Source organism: Zeugodacus cucurbitae, chromosome 4 (assembly GCF_028554725.1).
Source record: "Zeugodacus cucurbitae isolate PBARC_wt_2022May chromosome 4, idZeuCucr1.2, whole genome shotgun sequence".
Lineage (NCBI taxonomy): Eukaryota > Metazoa > Arthropoda > Insecta > Diptera > Tephritidae > Zeugodacus > Zeugodacus cucurbitae.
Window position 1 is genome coordinate 12,433,501 of NC_071669.1, and position 25,607 is coordinate 12,459,107.

Here is a 25,607-nt window from a genome sequence, read left to right on the forward strand (position 1 = left end):
TTTAATTTTTATTTTTTTATTTTTTTTTATTTTTACTAACCACTGGCAAATCACAATAAATCTAGTTCTCGCCTATATATAGTACTTTTAACCTACAGCAATTCATAAAATTTGTCTTTAATATTTCATTTCACTCTATTCACTATTAAATAACAGGAATTCTCTTCATTTAATATTTTGTTATTTTTTATTAATTTTTTTTAATTAAGTTCTAAGCACCATTTCCTATATTACTATTTGTATTCATTGTTATTAGCATTTAGACACCTCTTATGGCTGGCTTTTTTTTGGAGGCACTTGTTAATCGTTTGAGTCTCATTTAACTAGCTAAATATTTATATAAATATATGCTTACATAATTGTTTACTTTAAATATTGCACAACACGTTTACTCAAGCACAAAGTACATTGTATATTTGCACTATGCTAAAGTACTTAGCAACTATTAAGTTTATTGTTGTTGGTTTTCACAAGCTTCTTGGTTACTGTTTGTAACTTTTTTATGTAAAGTAAGTAAAAAATATTTAAAAAAATATTATTTGAAACATTTTTAAACATTTTTTAAATTGGATATTTTAAAAGAAATATTTACTTTGATATAAGACTTAATATATTTTAATGTAACATAAAAAAATATTTTTTTTATAAAGTGTAATTTAAAAAAAAGAAATAATTAAATTTAGATACAATAAATAAATAAAGCTTAAAACAAAAAATAGATATTATTTATTTATTATTATTATTGTAGCTTTAAAATTAAGTTTTCAAACGCCATCTAAGCTTACGTTCCACAAATAATTTTATGTTATGCTAAAAAATGAAGTTTTGTTTTAATTTACGTTCCATCTAAGCATACGTTCCACAAATAATTTTTCGTTCTGCCGAAAAGTTGAAATGTTATTTTAATTTACACTCCACAAAGAATTTTATGTTCTGGCATTTTTTTAATTTTATTTTAATTTATGTTCCATCTAAGCTTACGTTCCATAAATAAATGTATGTTCTACCAAAAAATTTAGAAATTTTATTTTAATTTACGTTCCATCTAAGCTTACGTTCCACAAATAATTTTATGATCTGCCAAAAAATTAAATTTTGATTATTTAATTTACGATCCACAAATAATATTATGAATTGTCAAAAAAATTAAATTTTGATTATTTAATTTACGTTCCACAAATAATATTATGTTCTGCCAAAAAATTTTGATTTTTTTTTTAATTTACGTTCTGCAAATAATTTTACCTTCTGCTCACAAAAATTTAAATTTTGTTTTAATTTACTTTCCACAAATAATTCTATCTTCTGGGAAAAAGTTTTAAAATTCGTTTCAATTTCTGATTCGAACAATTTTGTTTTTGCATGTCTTTTTCAATAAAAAATTCAAATTTATTTTTTCTATATTAACCCAATTTTACTTAATAAATAATTATATTTAATTGATGTTTTTTTTTTCTTTTTGGTAAACAGTTACATTTCAAAATTATTCATTACAAGTTTTTAAATTATAAACATACTTATAGTATGTTATACTAAGTACAATAATTGCATATATTTATTATTTACAATATATGTACTGATTTATGTCCACAGGGTAAAACAGCTTAACTCGGTTTTTATAAATTTTGAAATTTACATATTTAAAAATTATAAATTTTGAAGTAAATTTCGAAATTGTTATATTGCAAAAATATATTTCAAGCATGCTAATGCAACAATAATTTGTTACAACAGCAAAAATATTGAATTTATTTAATAAATTTGAGGTTTATAACTCAATAATTAAATGTTTATACTCTGTGGACACAGATGGTATTATATAAAATTGTATATATTTTTAAATACAAAATTTAAAGAATAATATTTTTTTATTTTTTTAATATTATTTTTTAATTATAATAAAATTTTATTTCTCATTTATTTTTAACTTATATTACAATATTTTTTATTTTCTTTATTCTATACATTATTTGTATATATACATAAAAAATAAATAGTTTTTATTTGTAGTTAATGTCGTTGTACCTTCTTTTCGTATTATTAGGTGGTTGTGATTTCAGTTAAAAAAAAAAAACAAAAAAAAAAGATAATATTTAACATTAACATAATCAAATAAATTTCAACTATAATATATATAATAAATGTTAACGCTAGTTAAGTTTAATAATAAAAATATTTTTTTTTATTATTTTTTTTAATTATTTTATTATAATTATTTTCTTATTATTATTGTTTTTTTTTTTTATTTCATTTATTATTTTTTTTGTTGTTCGTCAACACTCACTCAAGGTACAAGCTCACTAAATTTATTTAAAAAAAAATCTTGATTGCGTTACACAACTGTATTATAAACATAGCAGCGTTAGCAAATCCCAGAGTTGTCTTCACAGCTATTTTTTTTTTATTTACAGTGTACTAAACGCCTGTGGCATTATTTATTCATATATCTTACAAGCCCATTGGCAAATCTATACATTAAGTCTCATGCCAGTCGGCAAGCTTTAGCATATTCCACCGCATCATGCAGTGTGGGGAACGTTTCGAATGGGCCCTCGCCCAACGCCATACTATGCACTAACGTGTCGTAAACACGATCCGATGGACTGGATATGAATAGACGCACACCCAACACTTTCAGTTCCTTCATTATGTCCGTTATCGCTTTACAACCCGCCACATCCACATGGCCCAACATAGAGAAATCCAATATGAGGAAATTGAAGGGATTCAACTGTGACACTTCACCATTTTCAATTGTTTTGCCATTCTGTTGTACAGCTGTCTTATTGCGTTGCAGTTTCTTCATGTCCAAACCGATGAGGTTGTAGAGTGAATGACGGAAATACATGTTTGTAGCGAAATTTAGTGAACCCACATAACGGAAGATTTTCGTTTCGGGCACTTCAATAGCATTGCGATGATGATTGAGATCCACATAGACCGCAGGTGCTTCGGGTATGGTGCCCAATAGGCAGCAATAGGGTTTCAGACCTTTTATGTAGAGCGCCAATAGGGAAATCAAAATGCCGATAAGTAGACTGTGAATTGAGAGAGGAGTGAATTAGTGAATCATGAAAAGTATGTAAATAAATAATTTTATATTTCTGAGTGCTGAAGAAAAGATTATTTTTATCCCAACTGAATCTAAACGTGAGATTTAAACTTTTTTTCGATCACTTGTTTCTTATCCAGGAAACCCTAGACGTTAAATTATTGATTCTTATCCTAAGAATCCTATACGTTAAATTCAAGAATCTTATCCAAGAAACCCTATACGTTAAATTCTGGGTTCTTATTCTAGAAATCCTATACGTTAAATTCAAGAATCTTATCCAAGAAACCCTATACGTTAAATTCTCGATTCTTATCCCAGAAATCCTAGTCGTTAAATTCAAGAATCTTATCCAAGAAACCCTAGTCGTTTGATTCTTGATTCTTATCCAAGAAATCCTAGACGTTTAATTCTTGATTCTTATCCAAGAAACCCTAGACGTTTGATTCCTGATTCTTATCCAAGAAACTCTAATCGTTTGATTCTTGATTCCTATCCAAGAAACCCTAGTCGTTTGATTCTTCATTCTTTTCCAAGAGACCCTAAATGTTTGATTCCTGATTCTTATACAAGAAACCCTAGTCGTTTGATTCTTCATTCTTATCCAAGAGACCATAGACGTTTGATTTCTGATTCTTATCCAAGAAACCCTAGTCGTTTGATTCTTCATTCTTATCCAATAAACCCTAACCGTTTGATTCTTTATTTTTATACAGAAAACCCTACCGTTTGATTCTTACCCAAGAAACCCTAGTCGCTTGATTCATTATTCTTATACAGAAAACACTAGCCGTTTAATTCTTGATTCTTATCCAAGAGATCCTAGTCTAGTCAGTTGATTCTTGATTCTTTACCATACAACTCTCAGACGAGTACTCACCCATAATCAATATCGATCAATACCACCAGTGCAAAAGTCGCAATCCATGTGAGCAGCTCCAATTTGCCTTGCTTGGAGTATTTCTTTAGCTCTTTCGCTTGCATGAACATCGGCTTCAAGGCGACAATAATGACGCCCGCCAGCACGCACTATAAAACAAAGAAAGACGCTATAAATAGCTGTACACAAGAATTAAGACAAACCCCCGTGCACTTACCCGTGGCAGTGTGCTGAAAAACGGACCCAACCACAACAATGTCATTATAATCAATACGGCCGACACGAGCGATGCTATCTGTGTCACACCACCGGTCTGCTCTTGTATAACGGAACGCGACAGCGAACATGCCAGTGGATAGCAAGAGAAACAACTGGATATACAATTGGCCATACCCAAGGCGAAGAGCTCCTGATTGGCGCGCACCTCATATGAATGTTTCTTCGCAAATGTCAAACCCATCGACATGACCACTGAGAAGCTGACTATCGCTATAGCAATGGAATCCACCGCCACCACTGGTACGAGATCCATGCGGGGCAGTTCAGGCATAGGTAAACCCTTTGGTATATCACCGACTAATGTCACACCATAATTGCCATGCAGATCAAGTATTCGTGAGATCACGGTGCCACCAATAACGGATATCAATTCGCCGGGGAAGGGTAAGCGGCAACGTTTTTTCAGACATGGCTTAAGCCATTCATTGCAGACGGTCATGAAGATCATAATGCCAACGCAAATAACGAGGGCTATAATATTCGTATTTGGTATGGACTTAAAGAGATCGATAACGGTATAGACGATTTTAAAGGCACCCTTATGACGTGGCACCTGCACGCCAAGCACATCCTTCAACTGACTAACGGTGACATGTACGGCGGCGCCAGTAGTGAAGCCATTGACCAGTGGATCGCTGAGGAGTGCTGATAATGTGCCCAAACGGAAGAAGCCCATGGCGAGCTGTAAGTTAGAGAAAGGGTAATTTAATGAGTTTAGAAAGCGCATGAATTTGTTTTAGAAAAATACAAAAAAGGTTTAGCAATAATAATAAAATTTTGTTTGAGTATCAAGAAAAACTTGTAGATACAAATTTTATAACATTTTTTTGATAAAAATAATAAATTATATATAATTTATTTTAAAATTAAGTTCAACATGAAATCCACATACGATCCACATAGAATCCACATATGATCCACAGGGTTTTCGCTTTGTTTTACTGTATCTTTTACTCTGTAATATTTTCTTAAGCAAGCACCAGCAAAATCGGTGTGGAATGTAAGTTTTTTTCGTATATTTAGCCAAATATTACATTATTTTTTTGCAATTTATTTAATAAAAAATCGTTTTTCATAATCTTCAAAACACTACAATTTTCATGCATTCTACACATTTTTAATTGCAATTCAACACTTACATGTAACAACCCCGTGCAAAACGCCAACGCTGTCGCCACTTCAACAGGTGTTATTATCTGCGCCACATTAACAGCTTCCGTCGCACCACTCGCCGTCACATTTATCGCCACCGCCGGTGCTAGTAGCACACTGTCTTCGGTCGCATATGTTTGCACCACCTTCAATGTCATCATAGATATCACAGCAAATGTGCCAATCGATATGTGTTTCGATGTACCCAATATCATGTACACGATCACAGGGAAAATAGCAAGCGACAGACCACAACCCGGTGTCACACCCGCCAATATACCATAAGCCATACCGTGCGGTATATTCATAATCGCCACCGTGATGCCCGATACAATATCACCCATAGCATCACGACGCAACGAATAGCGTGGCAACCATTGTACAATCGGTATTATGCCGACAAATAACGACAGGAAGGACCAATGCTGCCATGAGCGACGCATACCCGATGGTATGCTCTTGTCGCGCGCACCATAGCCGGTCTGTTTGATGACCACCTCATGGGATAAGACATCACGATGGACATCATATTTTGGCTGTATTTTTGGCTTCTCCGTAAGGTAGGTCTGTGTGAGAGGTTTAGTTCTAGTTCAGGGGAGAGAGAGAGAGAGAGAGAAGAGAGTAAATTAACGAGAGTGAGAGCATTAGTGAAATTATGTATTTCTTTCTTTTCTAGTATCAAATATATTATATTTCCATTTTACTCACTCATTATCACCATTCTGTTGTGCCATCTTTCGCTTCAATTCACTTGCATCCACAAACACATCGGTATACTGATGTTGTTGTAGTCTTTGTTTATACTGTTTGTGACGTAAGCTCGTGCGTGGTGTGATCGCTGATGCTGTTGTTGTTAGCGGTGTCTGCCGTAAACGTTTCGGAAGTTTCGGTTTTGTTCCGGTCGATTTCGACGCTTTTACTACACTCACTAATTCGTATGCGTCCGCTGTTGGGAATCGTGTAACCTTGATGCTACCAGCGCTCAATGCAATTGCTGACGAAGTGCCCGCTTCGTCACCGCCGATGCCAATGTAAACGCTGCTGTCAGCGACCGTTGTTGAAGATGGTTGTCTTGTTGCGTTGCCGTGTGGTGCGCGTCTGCGTTTGAAATGTTCGAGTGCAAATTTACGAACGTTTTTCAAATTGATTGGCTTCTAGTGTTTGATAAGGAGAAACGAAAAGAACGACAAATATTCAGATTAGAATTTTGTTGTGTGTGTGTATGGTATTTTTGTTTTGGCTTTATGTTATGCACAAATACAAATATTTCAGCAGATAGCGAACTAATCAGATGGCTGGCTGCTACGCGTAGGTGCTTACAGTTACTCGTACATATGTTTGTATGTATGTGTATATTGTATTTTAATTACTAACTAGAAGACGTAAACTCAAACATTTTGATTAATTGGCAGTTGACAGGATCATAAAAAAATATGGCCTCTTGTTATCTTTATTTGCAGTTCGACAACGGATCAGTATGACAGAGTGCTGATAGCAAATATATGTATCACCAGATAAAAGTGGCATTATGAATGTAAAAAATTAAAAATTAATATTTGTTGTTGTTGTAGAACTATGTCATAAACTGTATTGCATTAAAGTCTCAACTCGGCAAGTTCTTCTTTTTTCTTATTACAATGCAAGGTTAAGATGCCGTGATTGTGATATTATGTAAAGTGGTTGTAAAAATTGTCTGTAGACATAGATAAATGTGGATTGTAAATTAATATACGCTATATTTTTGTAAGGAAAATAAATTAATTAAATAACTTGAAAGCACTCTACACAACACTGCAATTAAAATACTTGAAAAATTAATATAAAAGTTATTCAAAATTACTACAACTACAGAACAAAAATATACTGTAGCACCAAATTATGGTTAAGTATAAAAATGACTGCAACACATGGCTAAAAGTTTATAAATTATAAAAATATTTTTTTTTTTTTAATTTTATTCCACATACTTTCCATTTTAAAGACTAAGTATAAAAGTATCCACAAAAAATTGCTAAAACTCTCAAAATTATAAAAAGAAAACATTTTTAATTATGTTCCACATAAGTTCCATAAGCATTTTAATGTTTAACAATAAATGTGACTGCAAGAAAATGCTAAAAACATTATAAATTATAAAAATCAAACATTTTAAAAATGTTCCACATACGTTCCACAAATTTTTATTTATTAAAATCGCAAAAACACAAACATTCCATTACCATTAAAATGATTTAGTCTAAAAGTGTCAACAAGAAATTGCTAAAACTCTCAAAATTATAGAAACAAAACATTTTAGTTAAGTTCCACAAACATTACATAACCATTATAATGCTTAACAATAAATGTGACTGCAAGAAAATGCTAAAAACATTATAAATTATAAAAATTGAAACATTTTAAAAATGTTCCACATACGTTCCACAAATTTTTATTTATTAAATTTCGCTAGAAATATAATTTGCGAGTATTTTTAGAATTTACAGCACAACGCCAAAAGCTATTTCTTTAAAAAATCGCAAAAAAACAAACGATGGAACGTTTACCATTATAATGATTAAGTCTAAAAGTGTCTACAAGAAATTGCTAAAAACCTTATAAGAAATTTAAGCAACTTGTTTTTAATTATGTTCCACACACATTCCACACATTATTACGCTTTAAATTTCGCTAGAAAAATAATTTTTAAATATTTTTAGATTTCATAGCACACATCAAAAGTTATTTCTTACAAAAATTAATAATATGCAATACCTTCCACACATGTACGATATTTTTTAATAAAATTTGAACACAAATATCGCATATTTTAAAAATACTGCTTTGTTTAAACTAATTTCATTGATACTACCTCACAAAAAATCGAAATTAAGTGTATAGCTGGTAGAAAAAGTGTATTACAAGTTCCACAATTAATACTCTGACAAATTAAAAAGTCAAAATTATCATTATTATTTTTAAAGCTATTACAACAAAGGTATCTGTAAACAGAAATAATAAAAATTATGAAAAAATACAGTTAAACTTCCCTAACTCGAATCACCATAATCCACAAAAAAAGATACTTCCGAGTTGTGGAAGGTAATTTGCATGAAATTTTACTTCTATTGTATGAAATGTACTTCTATTGCCAATTCAAGAGTTCAAGTCGTGGAGAACTTTAAGTAAGGGAAGTTCTACTGTAATTCAATTTACTTTAATTCGTAATTTTTTATGTCATCAATGTATAGCACATAGGGTCTACATTTTCAACCTAACCAAAACAGCTACAAAAATTTATTATTTTCGCACAAATTTTTATTTCCAAATTACAAAATTGCTTCGAATTCACTTTGAAATTATTTACGAATTTTTAGCACTTAGATTCCACAAGCATTATTTCATACACCAGACTTTAAATTCGATTTAACATTTTTTTATGAAAGAAGTCACTTTTCTAATTAACTTATAACACATATTTAAATACAATCCACATAAGTTCCACAACTCTTTTTAACGATACAGTTTTCAAAACTATCAACCACAGCCGAAAAAATTCTCTCAATCTACCAGCAGATTTATAGTTTATATTTATAGTCCATATTCATTCAGTATGTAACGCATAAACACATTTATTAAGAAATTAATTTTAATTAAAGGATCCAAAAAATTAATTACCAATTCTTAAAACACCAACAGCCGCGGTACAAAAATGTACATATGCTCACACAAGCTTACGTTTTGGTTAACTGCGTTTTATAACATGTAAACGTGGCCTTTTAAAGCTGTCCAGCTAGAGTCACATATTGGCGGAACACTAGAAATCAATGCAACAGCTCCTCCTACTTCGAAAGCAATTTTTTTTAGAATATGAATTTCTTGTTGTTGTTGTTGTTGTTAATTTAACTAATCAACAAGAATATCTTACAAACTGTCACCGCAAATATTAGCACGTGTGTGTGTGTTTGTGTGCTATGAAATCTACATACGCGCGCAAGTGTGTGGACTCTACACTTATCATAAATAATGTAGTCAACGACAAAACATAGGTCAGTAACATGAATGAGTGATGTGTAAAATATGCATAGCGATCTTGAAATGATCACATTGTTTCGATCATGAGTTCGCATTTGCATTTTTGTAATTTCGATCAGCTGATGCAGCCGGCAACAGCAGCTGTGCAAGATTTATTTACATGAACATAGCAAACAACTCCATAAACTATGCTAAATCATATCAAAAACACTAACGATCCCGAAAATCGGTACTGATACCGTAATCGCACATGCACAACACTGGCGCCGCACTAAAGTAACAGGCGAACTTAAATCGTAAATAGATGAGACAACACCACGGTTTTAAGTAAGAAATTGGTGTCAACAACACTTACTGGCCAATCAGCTGTGGGTGATAAGTGAATGCGAATGAATTTTGGGAGGCGCAAGTAATGCTAGAAGTTGTTTGTGTGACGTATATACTCATATATTATGGAAGACAATTTTGCGCTTACTTGCGCACTTATAATATTTACACAAAGCTATTTGTTTATACACTGATATGTCAAATGTCAAGTATCTGCGATAAAGTTTGATTTTTGCGACAAATACAGTTGATGGGCACGTGTGAAAAGCAAAAACGCGAAAACGAAAAAAAATGCTAGTAATGCAAGAGCCACTGCTACTCGACATAGAAAATAGCAAATAATGGTGAAATTGTTAAAGTGGCCCGGGTTTTTTAGGTAGGAAGGTTTGAGATAGATAAATGTTGGGAATTTCTGGCATGAAATAGCAATATTCGAGCAGCGAATAATTTAGTTACTAAGTGTTTGTAATTTAGTAGTTTTTAGGAAATTCTTTTCATACCCAAATGGCAGTTTCCAAGTTTTTGTCCATTTTTAAATTTGTTGATAGAGTTTATTGGTTAGTCGTTATTGTAGTAATATTTTCTATACAAAAATAAGACAAACTTTATTATTTAATAAATTATAAATATTTTATAAAGTTTTACCCAAAGGATAAGCGAAATGTGGCAAGTCTACTAATAAAACAATTTTTTAAATAAATAGTACAGCATTTTAGACTTAAAAGGCGAACACTGTGATATTAGGGAATATAACTTCATATTGAATACGTTTCACATAGTTTTTTTTTTAATTTTGAGAGTTTTTGTTGTTAATTTATTTTTCTGCATATTTTGAGACGAATATAAATACGATCCACATGCAGTCCACATACGTTCCACATATCCAAAAGGAGTTATATATCTAAATTCGGAGATAAAAATATGGTGGATGTGAGCCTCACTAAATTTGGTCTAAAAAAATGGTAAATGGGAGTGGCGTAGTCCACTTCTGGTTAAAAAATCTCAAGAACTACTCGACCGATTTGGTACATAATTTTCTTAACATCCTGATAAATGGGCGAAATCGATTAACAACCACGCCTACTTCCTGCATAACATAATTTTGAATTTCATCTTATTTATTCACATTCCATAAATGAAGAACCAATGCAGATATTGGATTAAAACATGGTTCAAATGCTGCATTGGAAGTATGACATAGCCCGTATAAAAATCGTCGAAATCGTACTATAACTTTGCAAGGCCCCTGATGCCGAATATGAGTACATCCGTGTGAATGGAGAATTTCTTATCGAAAATAATCTCAGATTTTTTAAAGAAATTCAGAGGGAATATTTTTGTATTTTATATTTACTAATAACTTGTCTCTGTGCCAAAAATTGTTGAAATCGGGTCATTATATTCCCCATACCTCATATAAGTACTTTCAAACTTCCGATGGGCTTTATACAGTACTAATATTAATATGTGAGTTATTTTAACAAAATTAAGAGAACGTATAACCTTCGATGTAATGAAGATTTGAGTAGAAAATTACTATATATAACCATTTTCATTATTTTAGTGGTCTTTATGCCGAATATACGGGTCGAATTCTATGTTCTCATAATAAAACTACATTAATAAATTGCTTAGGTACAATCGATATAATTAATTTCAACTATAGATTCTACTATTTATTGGACAATTATTGGACACTGATTAGTAAGAAATGAGAAATATTCTCTTCATACCTTCTCTTTTACGCCAATTTTGATATCATAACTACAAATTCATTTTGAACCCAAGATAAATAATAAAAATTAACTAAGACAATTTGAGTTTAATTTGACATTTGCCAAGAAAAAAATTAAGAATGAGGCCAAATTCATCATGACACTAAATTTTATTGTAAAAGAGAGTTGAATATTCATTTACACAAAAAATTTAATTTTTGAAACGCGTTAAAAGAAATAAATATGTACGCTAAGTTTAGTGTTTAATTAAAAATACCAATAAATTGGAATTTGGGACAGAACTTGAACATATTATTAAAGTGTTCAAGATAAAGATTCGAAAGAGAGATATGTATTTGATTATCTTTCAACGTTTTATATAATAATTTTTATTGTAATTATGTTGGTTTTCTATATCAAAATATTTGGAGCACTCAGAAATGACAGTTTCACTATCATATAAAAATCAGTTGGGTTAGCAAACACCTGTTGCTGTAGAAATAAAAATATAATTTCATGCAAAGCATATGTATAATTATACTCTCGCAACAAAAGTTGCTAAAGAGAGTATTATAGTTTTGTCCACATAACGGTTGTTTGTAAGTCCTAAAACCAAACGAGTTAGATATAGGGTTATATATACCAAAGTGATCAGGGTGACGAGTAAAGTTCAAATCCGGATGTCTGTCTGTCCGTCCGTCTGTCCGTCCGTGCAAGCTGTAACTTGAGTAAAAATTGAGATATCTTAATGAAACTTGGAACACGTATTCCTTGGCACCATAAGAAGGTTCAGTTCGAAAATGGGAGGAATCGGACCACTGCCACGCCCACAAAATGGCGATAACCAAAAACACATAAAGAGCTATAACTAAGCCATAAATAAAGTTATGAAAATAAAATTTGGAACATAGGATCACATTAGAGAGGGGCACATTTGAATGTAATTTTTTTGGAAAAGTGGGTGTGACCCCGCCCCCAAATAGGTTTTTTGTATATATCTTGCAAACCAATAAAGCTATATAAACCAAACTTCCTGAAGTCGATTCTTTTAGCCATTTCCTTATACAGTCCAAAAATGAAATCGGATAATAACCACGCCCACCTCCCATACAAAGGTTAGGTTGAAAATGACTAAATGAAATGAAATAAAATACATTTACACAAATACTGTATTTGAGCTGTGACATCACTTGTGGAAAAATTGTCAAAATCGGACCATGACTTTTCAAGGCCCCTGATATCAAACATGAAGAACTCAGTGTTTAAGGGTAATTTTTCACCGAAAATATAGGTAAATCTCTAAATAAATTGCGAGAGTATAAAATGTTCGGTTGCACCCGACCTTAGCCTTTCCTTACTTGTTTTCGTTAATTTTATGTATTGGTAGACTTCAGAATATCTGCCAAACTATTTATGATTAAATATTAGTGTTTAAATATTTCATAAATTCCGCAATTTATCATTTAGCACTTGATAACATAATTAATTAATTCATTTGAATCAATTTAACCTCGCAATAATTGACCGAAAAATATCAATAGATCTCGATTTATAACAGTAAATTAAATAAATTCAAATGAGAAATTACAGGAAAAAAAGTTATGAATTTACTCGCTAAATTTTAATTGAATTTATTGAAGATGTTATCAGTAAAGAGTAGAACTTTGAGTAACACCCCTAACAAATTAAATACAATCGATCATTTGCATAAATCTCTAACAAAACTCCGTTAAAGCTGGCGTCTATTCGGTGAATGAATGTCATTGTTTAACTTTTTTCGATAAATATATATATGTACATACCTATGTATGTAAGTGAATAAGTACGTTTGTGATAATATTATACGAATAGCTAGTTATACTCATAACTATACATTTAGTTGTATGTACAAATATGAGTAGAAGTCACGCACATTTGAGACGCTAATTAAAAATTTTGTGGTATTTAAGACGCACTTGTTGGGTTTAACAAGCAAAGTTCGAAATATAACACGTATTTTTAATAAGAAATTTCATAATAGGAAATATATGTAGACATAGTAATGTTGAAAAATTTCTAAGAAAAAATAATTTAACATTTTGGTGGTATTTTTTGGCAAATTAACTATGCAAACAGGGGGAAATTCGATTGAAATGTGAACAAAAATGTAAAAAACAAATGTAAGGCAAACATTAAAATTGGTCGAAACGAAATTTTCTGTTGTTGGTTGGGTAATTGCTTCATAAAAAAGGTATAGAATTGGGTGTATTTATTTGAAAGTGTTCGTTCAACTTATTTACATTTTTATAATAATCCAAATTAAATCAGAATTTCAAATAATAGTGTGGAACGTATGTGGATGATATGTGGATTGTATTTATATTGGTCTGAATTTGAAATTTCGTCACCAGATATGTAAAAAACGCACATTCAACATTAAAAATTCGCAAAAAATTAATAAATGTATGTGGAACGTATTCAATATAAAGCTGTATTGCAATTTTTTATCATTATAAGGTCAATAAATACATTAAAAATTAAAATTACTTGTACAAATATATATTGTATGGATGCATAGACTGTTGATTCCCTTTCCTTAAGACAAGTTTAAACTAAAAAAATTTATGAATAAATAAATTTACATAAACATTACTTACTATATTAAAATATAAAAGTCTATATGTAAATATTGACACATGTTTTGTCGCTAAACAATAACCTCTAATTATCTCGCATGAGATTTCATTCTTCATTTGGCATATCATTTTATTATTCAACAATTGTTGTTTTCATATTTTCCGTTGACTTTTATATGATACACATACATACATGTGTACGTACATATATTCTGGCAAAGTAAATAACATGAGTTAAATTAATGTATTTTTCTTAATTTTGTCTTTCTCGGAAACCACCTTGCAATTGAACATTGAACTTGACATTGTGACTTGCATTGTTTGCTTGTAATTGGTGATTTTTTAAGAGCTTGATAACTTTTTTTAAAAAAAAAACGCATAAAATTTGCAAAATCTCATCGGTTCTTTATTTGAAACGTTAGATTGGTTCATGACATTTACTTTTTGAAGATAATTTCATTTAAATGTTGACCGCGGCTGCGTCTTAGGTGGTCCATTCGGAAAGTCCAATTTTGGGCAACTTTTTCGAGCATTTCGGCCGGAATAGCCCGAATTTCTTCGGAAATGTTGTCTTCCAAAGCTGGAATAGTTGCTGGCTTATTTCTGTAGACTTTAGACTTGACGTAGCCCCACAAAAAATAGTCTAAAGGCGTTAAATCGCATGATCTTGGTGGCCAACTTACGGGTCCATTTCTTGAGATGAATTGTTCTCCGAAGTTTTCCCTCAAAATGGCCATAGAATCGCGAGCTGTGTGGCATGTAGCGCCATCTTGTTGAAACCACATGTCAACCAAGTTCAGTTCTTCCATTTTTGGCAACAAAAAGTTTGTTAGCATCGAACGATAGCGATCGCCATTCACCGTAACGTTGCGTCCAACAGCATCTTTGAAAAAATACGGTCCAATGATTCCACCAGCGTACAAACCACACCAAACAGTGCATTTTTCGGGATGCATGGGCAGTTCTTGAACGGCTTCTGGTTGCTCTTCACCCCAAATGCGGCAATTTTGCTTATTTACGTAGCCATTCAACCAGAAATGAGCCTCATCGCTGAACAAAATTTGTCGATAAAAAAGCGGATTTTCTGCCAACTTTTCTAGGGCCCATTCACTGAAAATTCGACGTTGTGGCAGATCGTTCGGCTTCAGTTCTTGCACGAGCTGTATTTTATACGGTTTTACACCAAGATCTTTGCGTAAAATCTTCCATGTGGTCGAATAACACAAACCCAATTGCTGCGAACGGCGACGAATCGACATTTCACGGTCTTCAGCCACACTCTCAGAAACAGACGCAATATTCTCTTCTGTACGCACTGTACGCATTCGTGTGGTTGGTTTAATGTCCAATAAAGTAAACTGAGTGCGAAACTTGGTCACAATCGCATTAATTGTTTGCTCACTTGGTCGATTATGTAGACCATAAATCGGACGTAAAGCGCGAAACACATTTCGAACCGAACACTGATTTTGGTAATAAAATTCAATGATTTGCAAGCGTTGCTCGTTAGTAAGTCTATTCATGATGAAATGTCAAAGCATACTGAGCATCTTTCTCTTTGACACCATGTCTGAAATCCCACGTGATCTGTCAAATACTAATGCATGAAAATCCTAACCTCAAAAAAATCACCCGTTACATATATTTATTTGAGTGAGTCACAAATGTATAAAAATGAATGAGAAGCAACAAATTTGAACCAAAAATATACGTGAATATTTATACAAAGTGAATATCATTGTTTGCAAAGGGCAATTTTTTAGCCCATATTGAAAAAATGGAATAACTCATAAATTTTTTCTTTGGATAGATTGAGTAATCTATAATACACCTTATGAACACACCACGTACATGGTAAATTCAAAGAGATAGGTATTCCTGAGTGTTCGTGTGGAAATTTTAGAATTTTTTGAAAATTATTAAATGTAAGTGTGTGGAACGTATGTGGATCGCATTTATTTTGATTTAATAATACGATTTTGAGCTAGTTCTAGGAAAATATGTATAAATATGAAACGTAACGGTGTGGAACGTATGTGGATCGCATTTAATTTGATTAAATAATGCAAATTTCAACCTTATTACAATAAATTATGTATAAATAGCATCACTCCGTGTAATAATTGAATACAAAATATAAATTGGAATCTATTCAATATGTAGGCTGGCTGTTTCAAACTGCATTTATATGTTTATTAAATAAACTTTTTTTAATTTTCTATACATATGATTTATATAAGATTATTGAAGCTTAAAAAATATTATATTTAAACAAATAAACTGTATCTGCAATCTTAATCCAACTAATGTAAATACTAGTTAGTATTACTACTGGAACACCTGGGCGTATGAGTAATCCTTGAATGATAAAACACACGCTAAAATCTTTTAAGTAAATAAACAAATAGAGAAAACGAGTCCCTACTAAAGATACCGTATTTTTATTTATCTAATCACAAAAAAAAATTATTCACACAATCTAATAAAGACAAATGCTGCAGACTGTCATAAAGTCCACAAAGGTCATTAGCTTCAATTTCAGAGATAAGCTCTCTATAATAAACTGATTAGCAATGCTTACTAAAAGAAATATTTGTTGGTAATAGAACACCTGCAGATTCGCAGCTAAGGGATTATGATTATTGAAAGTGTTTAAAGAAAGCAATTAAAAAGGTGAAGAAAAATTAAAATTAAATTTATTTATATACTATATCTATGTTTGGGCTTATAAAACTCTGATAAGCAACATTGTAGATATTTTATGAAGCAATTCAATTAGATTATCATCTAGACTTAGTGCAATCTAGAAACTGCAAATGTATAATGCAAAATTAAATGCATATGAATTAAGTTCCACAAAAAATTTTATGTCAATTATTAGCTTAACTAATATTTTTCATTACTTAGGACGTACAATTGATTTTTAATTTAAGTTCCACATACGATCCACATATGTTCCACATTAAAATTTATTTATTTATATAAAATTATATTATTTGGCTTGTAAATATTGCACAGAAAGTTATCTAATAAATGTAAATATTAAAAAAACACAGATTGCCTTGCGATTTGTTCCATTAAACTAAAATAAGCTTAAACAAACTGGTTGCGATGCTTATAAAATGCAGCTATCAATCATATTGTTTGAATACTTATGTACATACAGACATACATATTTACTTATGTAAGTATATACTTATGCAAGTAGGTAAATAATAATGCAAAGTGTCAACGCGATTACAGTGATCAATCACAGTATGAAGTCCAACAAGTTAGTCAACTGCAAAAGCTAATTACCAGTTTTAGTCAGTCAAAGCAATCAATGGAAAAAAAGTTGATTAAATTAAACAAATAAAGCATTCGCTTGCCTTAATCCAACGCAATCCAGCAAAAATATGTGGTCTAAACAATTTAAATACAGATGTACATTACATACACTTCCATTGAAAATATGTATTTAATTGCACAGAAAAAATTGCTGAAAATAAATCATCATTTGAAAATAGCGCAATTATCTACAATGTTTACATGAATACTACATGTTGACGTAGTTGTGTAAATTTTTAGCTTATTTTATGTGTTTTTAAAGTAAAACAGCGCTGAAAAAAAAAAAACAAACAAAATCTAGTGCTAACAAACAGTAATGGTAGAATATACTATATTATACGTATTTTGTGCCTACAGTGGAAATTTAGTACATCATTAATATAAAAACATTTTAAATAGCGTAGAAATGCATTAGGGGTCAAATTTGAACGGCATCCACATAGATTCCACATGAGATCCACATGATTTTAATGGAAAGATTAATATTAGTGTAAATAAGAAATAATTTCTAATAAATAAAACATGATTATGTCAGATTCCACATACGTTCCACACATGAAATTTTCCTTTTTTTATTTTTACAAGGAAATTTCTCACAACTTATGATTTTTGCGGAAAATTTTTTCATAAAAGTGCCATATTTCGCACTTCTCCTTTGAATTCCGGTTGCAAATTCTTTACAAAATGTTTAATTTATAATATTGTAAAATACATATTTGCTTATATAACATGCAGCAGAAAATGTATTATTTTCTAAACACATATTTATGTATGTAACATACTAACAGACAGACATGTAAATTAGCAAACAAATGATGAGAGTAAATAAAAAAGCGTTGTTGATAAGATTAACTAACAATTCAGAAATAATAAAGCAGAATTTCACGTAATTGTATATCTTTTGATGTATTTGATTTTTTTTTTTGCGCTGTGTGTGGTCGGAAGTACTGCTGTGCACACGCGACAGACACTACGCACAGTGGCTAGAGAGCACTTTAGACAACACTTCACAAAAGAAACGTAAAATATGTATTATAATCACACGCTCTTACTTTGAAGAATATTCATATATACATAATGTGGTATGTAAGCTCATAGACGTCTGGAACTGACTGGCTTGATATACACAAGTACCGATGTAAGTAGGTATGTACAACTGCACGTGTTTAGGCAATGGAATATAATAAAATATATATGTATATTCAGAAGTATGTAAGTTGCAGTTGTAAGCGATTTTGCCACAAATCTTACGGATCAATAAATGCTACAGCTGTTTTGGCGAGCGTTAACAAGTGGTTTGCAATATATATGTACTCATATTAATTTGCCAATTATTGATGTGAATTTGCGTCATAGAAGTTGTTGAGAATGTAACATGTTAGTTAAGTGCTAAGCTTTTGAAATATTATGTGTAACTAATGTGAAATGTGCTTAGCATGTGAAGAGCAAATAATCAGACGTCTCGTGTATGAATTAATGTATAAATTTGTTATTTCATTTTTTATGTTATTTTTTAATAGAATCCAAAACGATTTTTGGGGAGTTAAAAAAAATCATATTACGTTCCACACAAGAATTTCAATTTTAAAACATATATTTTACGTAATAACGCATGCCTTAACATATTACTTAAGATCTACGCTAAATAGCAAATTTTCCACATGGAGTCCACATAAGTTCCACAATTTTGTATGGTTGCTCTTACAACATAAGATACCACAGCATTTGTATTAAGGTTCAAATGCATTATATTTCACGAAAGCAAAATTAAAATGCTTTTCTTTTAAGAATTAAACATGTTTAGAAGAATTGCTTTGAAAAAATCTCGTATGCTAATTAAATTAAACATACAAATTGCATTTTAGCTCAAGGCTGCTATAAAAATAGCGTATTTACTTTATAAATTAATTTTAAATAAATTCCACATAACATCCACATACGTTCCACAACAAATTCTTAAATAATTGGTGTATTATTTTGTTATTTGTAAGTAATCATACTGTTGTAAGTATATTTAGCTACTTAACGCACATCAAACATGTTGGCTGTTGGTTTGGAACTCCAAATGTACTTTAGGTTAGACACAGCTGAAGTTATAAATAATCCTAAGCAAATTAAGTATATCACTTATTTGTTCTTTAACTTTCAATTTCACTGAATTTAACCGAATATGCGTAGAACTGAATTTCGCGACTTGAACTAAAAAGATTTTAGTACCGTTAGCATTCCTTTGCGTGGGAAAACTAAACGCTTAGAAACTTATCTACTTAATACTATGCAGTCTCCCAAAATATCTGCAACTACAAGTAGCGTCAAAGTAAATATGCGGCTTTGTTCATATAATAAAATGTTTCACAGTAGACATAATGGATTATAACTATGATTTGTGGCTTCAACGGTATGCGGTATTATCATTAAAGTTTTTTGTTCATACGTAATAATAAAGTGCCGTAATAGAATATAGTATACAATGTAGACCTAAGCATACACTTAAGTACGAGTACTTGGCGACGCGTTGTCTGTGTAAATTTTGTTTGAATGTTAGAAGGGAAACTGTCAGGTTCACGACCCCAAATCAAGTATAAGAATATATGTGAAGAATTCTTAATTGCTTACTTCTTAAAAAAAAGAGTAGACCAAAAAAATATTTTACTTTTCAATAGGACGATAATATAGTGGAGCGTAGAACATAGCAATTGTCTACAAGATATAGGAAAAATATTTGGAAGACTCCCTCCAAAGCTACATATTCTTCATACAGTAAATTCCGTTTAATTCCACTCGAAAGTTACACAATTTATTGCTGAATTCCTCTGGTAGTTAAATTAACTGATTGAACTTTTAATGAACAGAAATTGAACAATTAACCGATTAATAGAAAAACTGTATGGATCATGCAATTTTTGTAGATGAATAGTAATAAAAGGTATGTTCAAAAAATAACGGGAATTTTCTTTTTTTTTAATATATTTATTCATTCGTCTACATTAATATTATGCTCTTACGCCAGCGTCTCTTACAATCGTCGAAACACTTCTCAAACATCGAATTTTGTGATAGCCGTTGGTTCTTTCAGCGATTTTTCGTTTGCTTATAAAACGACGGCTCTTTAAAAACCTCTTTATTTTTGGAAATAGGAAAAATTCACACGGAGCAAATTGGACAAATTAAGATATTAAATTTCCCGTTATTTTTTGAACACATATTTTTTTATTAATATGAACCAAGAACTGTGTGGATTAATGACTACTTTGGTCTTTGGTTTGTCAAAATTTAGAGTTATAAATTATATAGAATAGTATAATACAATAGAGTGAGAATACAAGTGGTTATACCACTTTAAAGAGAGGCGTCATACGACTACACAACTGGTATAATTTTATGGAAATAAAATTGAATGAATGTAATGTAATGCATTGCCAAGACAGTCTAAAAGGCATCAAAAAAGAGGCGTCGTACGAATATAAAACTGGTATAAATCTGGTATAAAATTGGTATAATTTTATAAAGATATAATTAAATGAATGTAATAGAATGTAATGTTTAACCAGTCTAAATCTCTTAAAATAGAGATGTCATACGAATATAGAACTGGCATAAAACACATACATAAATTGGTATACTTTTTTAGGGATAGCTTAACGCAATCGAACGCATGTAAGCACTTTTTTTTGTATCTTATCGCTATCAGTTTTGGCACATAAATCGCTTAAATAGCTAATTGCTCGAATGCACAGACACCACTCGCTGATTGTGTGAGTGTGTGTGGTGTGTGGCGTGTGTGAAGGTGAGCGATGTCAAACTCAAATTCAATGATGTCATAAATTATGAAGCATGTGATTGACAGTAAATTGTGATATTCAGTAAAAATAGATAAAACACTAGATAAATAAGCAAATACAACACTGTTTTTTCAATTTCACTTCTCTCTCACTCGCTTGATATAGTGAAAGTTTACTTTTAGTTCAATTTCATTAAAGAAATATTTTTTAATAATTAATTACAATCAACTTTAAATTGTTTTGAAAATAATTGAAAAATTAAGGAAGGTCTAAGTGCGAGATTGTAATTTCGAGATACCGAATTTATTTTTCTTGCATTGGTTCATACAAATTTCGAGTATTTGCGGCAAATCATTGCTGAGATATAATATAATCGATGACATTTTTTTGAAAACACTGTTAAAACTGTAAAATATTTAAATATTTAGTCTCGAAATTTGGAGATTACGGTTTTGGGATCCCGAAATGTTCTAGTTTTAGTATTAAAGCAAATTATTGTTCGAGATCGATTCTAATCAATTATATAATTTTGAAGACTGTTTAACACTTATCGAGACCAACGGGTTTGGCCAGGCATATTTTGTTTTTAAATGTTATTTAAATATATTTAGAGTGTAGCAAACGACTTGCGCTTCCAGGTAGCTTCCTAGAATTTTATTGTCTATAGAATTCAGAAAAAAAAAAATTCAAGGGTATCGCATCGAAAAGGACGAAAAAAGGATATTATAATATTACACCTTAGTCTAGACCAATGGTGCTTGGCTATTTTGTATGAAAATATATGAACTTTGGTATGTTTCTATCACTTCGCACAATTGATTTATCTGTTTTCATGTTCGTTACATGCGTTGACTGCATGGATTAGATGGTTACCCATTACACTACAAAACGGCCAACGAAACGATGGACATTTGCCTTTTTTTGCAACTTGTTGGATGTGATGGGATTGGCTGTTTTCATAGTTTGCAAAGAAATCGACCACTTTTCTTTACAATTTATCAAGAACATTGGCAACGCCCAATATCGAAAATCGTATGAACAATCCCAATGTCATCAAACATCTATATTGTCGTTTGGCTTTTGAATCCTTTTTCGGTCGTTCACTCAACATCACATCACGATTCAACATCAAAGGAAGGAGAGATTGCAGACTTTGTTTGCAAGAAAGCGATAAATTGCGTCGTAAAACTCGATTTTTCTGTTCTAAATTTTCAAATACAGTTTGTCAACAGCATTCGAAAATTGATTACATATGCCATCATCATAAAATCAATTGAAAAATCGCTCAAAAATCATTCATATGCTCCTAAATACATCAAAAAATGAAACAAAGCGAGAGGTAAGAAATTTCAAAAATGTATCTATCTTGTACAGATATGAGAGTAAATACAACACGTATTTCCAAAATTAAAAATAAAATTTAGTCCTGAAAATTCCAGATTGCGATTTCGGGAGCAATAATTTTTTTGAGTTCCTCAAGCCAACTTTTAGTGGTCTCATCTAGTTGATGGAATTTCTTCAAAAGCACTGATGAAAATATAACTCATTAAAAAACATTGAGTCCCGAAATTTCGGGACCCCGAAAAGTACTTTTCGACAGTGCTTCACAAAAATTTTCTTTATTGGTAATACTTAACGTAAATAATTATTAAAATCGGTTACGAAAATACTGCTAAATATTAAATTAAACAAGTAAGGAAAGCTAAATTCGGGTGGAACCGAAGATTTTATACTCTCGCAATTTATTAATATAGTTTTATTAAAATAACACACAATTTGAACCACATATTCGGCATAAAGTCCAATAGAATAACGAAATCATCATATATAGTATATGAGGGCTGAGGTAATTCTTGAATCGATTTCACTCATTCTCACCACCAAGGTACACTATATCCATGGCTATATGCTCTCTTTATTTTGCTAAGATATCTCACATATTAACCGATATTTGCGGTATAAAGCCCACCGGGAGTTTGATTTTCCGAATATAAGGTATATGGGAGCAAGGAGAAGTTATGACCCGATTTAAACCATTTTTGCTACAGAGACACACTATTAGCAAAAACATCTTTCTTCTGAATTAAATTAAAATATCTAAGAGAATTAACGATATTTCCGGTGAAAAATTACACTTAGGCACTGAGTCTTTCATGTTCGACAATTTATCTACAAGTGAAGCCACAGATGATATACAGTATTTATGTAAAGTTTTATTCAGTTATCTTTATTTTATCCTAATGTATATATTATAAAGTGATGGAATCAGATGGAATTCAAAATTAAGTTATATGGGAAGTTGGCGTTCTTGTGAACCGACTTCTCCCATTTTTCATCCATGTCATCAGGATGTCAAGAAAATATTATGTACCGAATTTCATTGAAATCGGTCGAGTAGTTTTTGAGATATGATTTTGGACCCATAAGTGAGCGACGCCACGCTCATTTTCAATAAAAAAGCCTAGTACAGCTCTCCTCAGTAATTTCCTCTGTAAAATTTAGTGTTTCTGATGTTTTCCGTTAGTGAGTCAACGCGCTTTTAGTAGTTTTCAACCTAACCTTTGTAGGTGGGTGAAAAAATGAGTCTCGTAACTTCGGCTTTGTCTTTTTGAGATTCCTGAAATTATTTTTCAGTGATGCATAAGAATTATATATTCATTGAATCAGTTTCTCCAAAATTTTAGTTTTGTTGTTAACAGTTTGAAGTATAATTAGATAAAAGAGGGGAATCAGTGAAGTCCTGAGAACACAAAGTTGCTAAATTAAAAAAAAAATCAAATTTCCAGTAACTTTTTTGTATTTATCTATTCCTCTGCTATTTATAAGCAATTACATCAAAAAATTTCTGTCCAACTTTTTAACAATCACATTCTTTTTCATTGCATTTTTCCTATGTTGTTAACATTTCACCTTTGTTTGACTACATTTTGAAAATGGAAAATCTTCAAATAACCAGTTTGCCGCACAATGCTATCAAGTTTCACACTTTTCAATAAAATATCCAAACACAGACACACACACATATGGATAAATAAATAAATTGTGGCAATAAAAACGAGTGCCCAAATAGCGTTGCGTATTCACAAATATTTAATTGGTGTGAATTAAATTCAATGGAAGTGCTAATGTGTGCCGACGATTGCTTATGGAAACACAACTAAAAGCAGCGCTTTTGATTTGCCATTATTATTTATTATTATGACTATTGTGCTCACTCGTTATGATGATTATTATTATTAATATTAGATATTTATACTGGTGCTTTGTGGCTTTTATTGAACGCTATGCGCCACTCGATTATAGTTATAATGCATTAATAAAATATGCAAAGCACAACACACTGTAGTACCGTAAAGCGTTATTTACATCTATATGTACATAGCGAGTAGGCGCCGCAGTGGCAAATATTTATGCAAAAATTATTAATTAGTATAGTTACATACATGACAATTGTTTTTCGCGGAGTCTTAAAAAGGTTATCAAAAATTTGTTATCAGCACAAATAGTCCGAATATGAAATTCTATATGATGGGATGTCCAAACAAATCTGCAAAAATGTTCTTCATAGTTATACTTCTTGCTGATCAGGTCTTTTATGGAAAGTATTAACTCAACCCTCCGAAAAAACAACACTGTTTCTTCTACCCCACAACCATGGGTCGGTCTGGGAGAACACAAAACTTTGACAGTTGCCTCTATCCTTTGAAAAGTCACGACAGTTGTACATCCCATGCATTTAGACAGGTCCCTATGCACCTGCTTCTTCCATTGGATGCGTGGGCACCCTTGCTTCCGTTGTCCACCCATGGATCTCGAATCGAAGGAGCTTCTCACTGGAGCATCGTCTTCTATAAGTACCAGCGTATTCGTTGGATTCTTATGCACTTAACTATAACCATGTCGTCGTAGATCTCATACAGTTCATGGTTCCATCTTAATCGGCACTTCTCTCTCGCGCGGACGGCTCCAAAGATCTTGCGAAGAACAGTTCTCACGAATGCTTCAAGTACCTTCTCATCTCATTGTCAATATTTCTGCGCCATATAATAAGACGGGAATGCCGATCACAAAGTAGCACCTGTTGGCAAGAGGCATTCTGCGCTTGATCTCCAGGCTTATGTTGTTGGTGACAGTATGCTGGTGCCAAAATAAATAAAGACCTTAACTTTTTTCAAGAATAAAGCTAACAACAGTAACGAAGTACCCAAGATGCGAGGAATCTTTGTATGTGGGCTCCATGTACTTTGCCTTGCTCTCGTTCACCACAAGACCAACCTTTTTCGCTACTCTTTCTAGGCTGGTATAAATCTGGTTTATGGTGGATTTGTCAGGATCTCCGCAGCTGGAGAATTCAGATTTGATGTACCGCCGGGTTTGGGACCCATAATTCCAATGAAAGAACAAACACTAGAAACGTCTAATAAGATATAAACGAATGTCATATGTAAATCAAAGTCATCCAGAAAT

The 25,607-nt window shown here is 31.6% G+C and overlaps 1 protein-coding gene across 1 annotated transcript; it reads right to left on the reverse strand.

The window, feature by feature from the left end:
* Nucleotides 1-236: 236 nt before the first annotated feature.
* On the reverse strand, nt 237-19,803 carry LOC105210266 (sulfate anion transporter 1). Its single transcript, XM_011181101.3, has 6 exons — nt 19,390-19,803; nt 6,072-6,517; nt 5,351-5,948; nt 4,150-4,893; nt 3,933-4,081; nt 237-3,038 (listed from the first exon to the last, which is right to left on the reverse strand). Exons 1-6 carry the CDS (start codon nt 19,396-19,398, stop codon nt 2,483-2,485), a joined length of 2,502 nt encoding a protein of 833 aa, XP_011179403.2. The 5' UTR covers nt 19,399-19,803; the 3' UTR covers nt 237-2,482.
* Nucleotides 19,804-25,607: the final 5,804 nt, after the last annotated feature.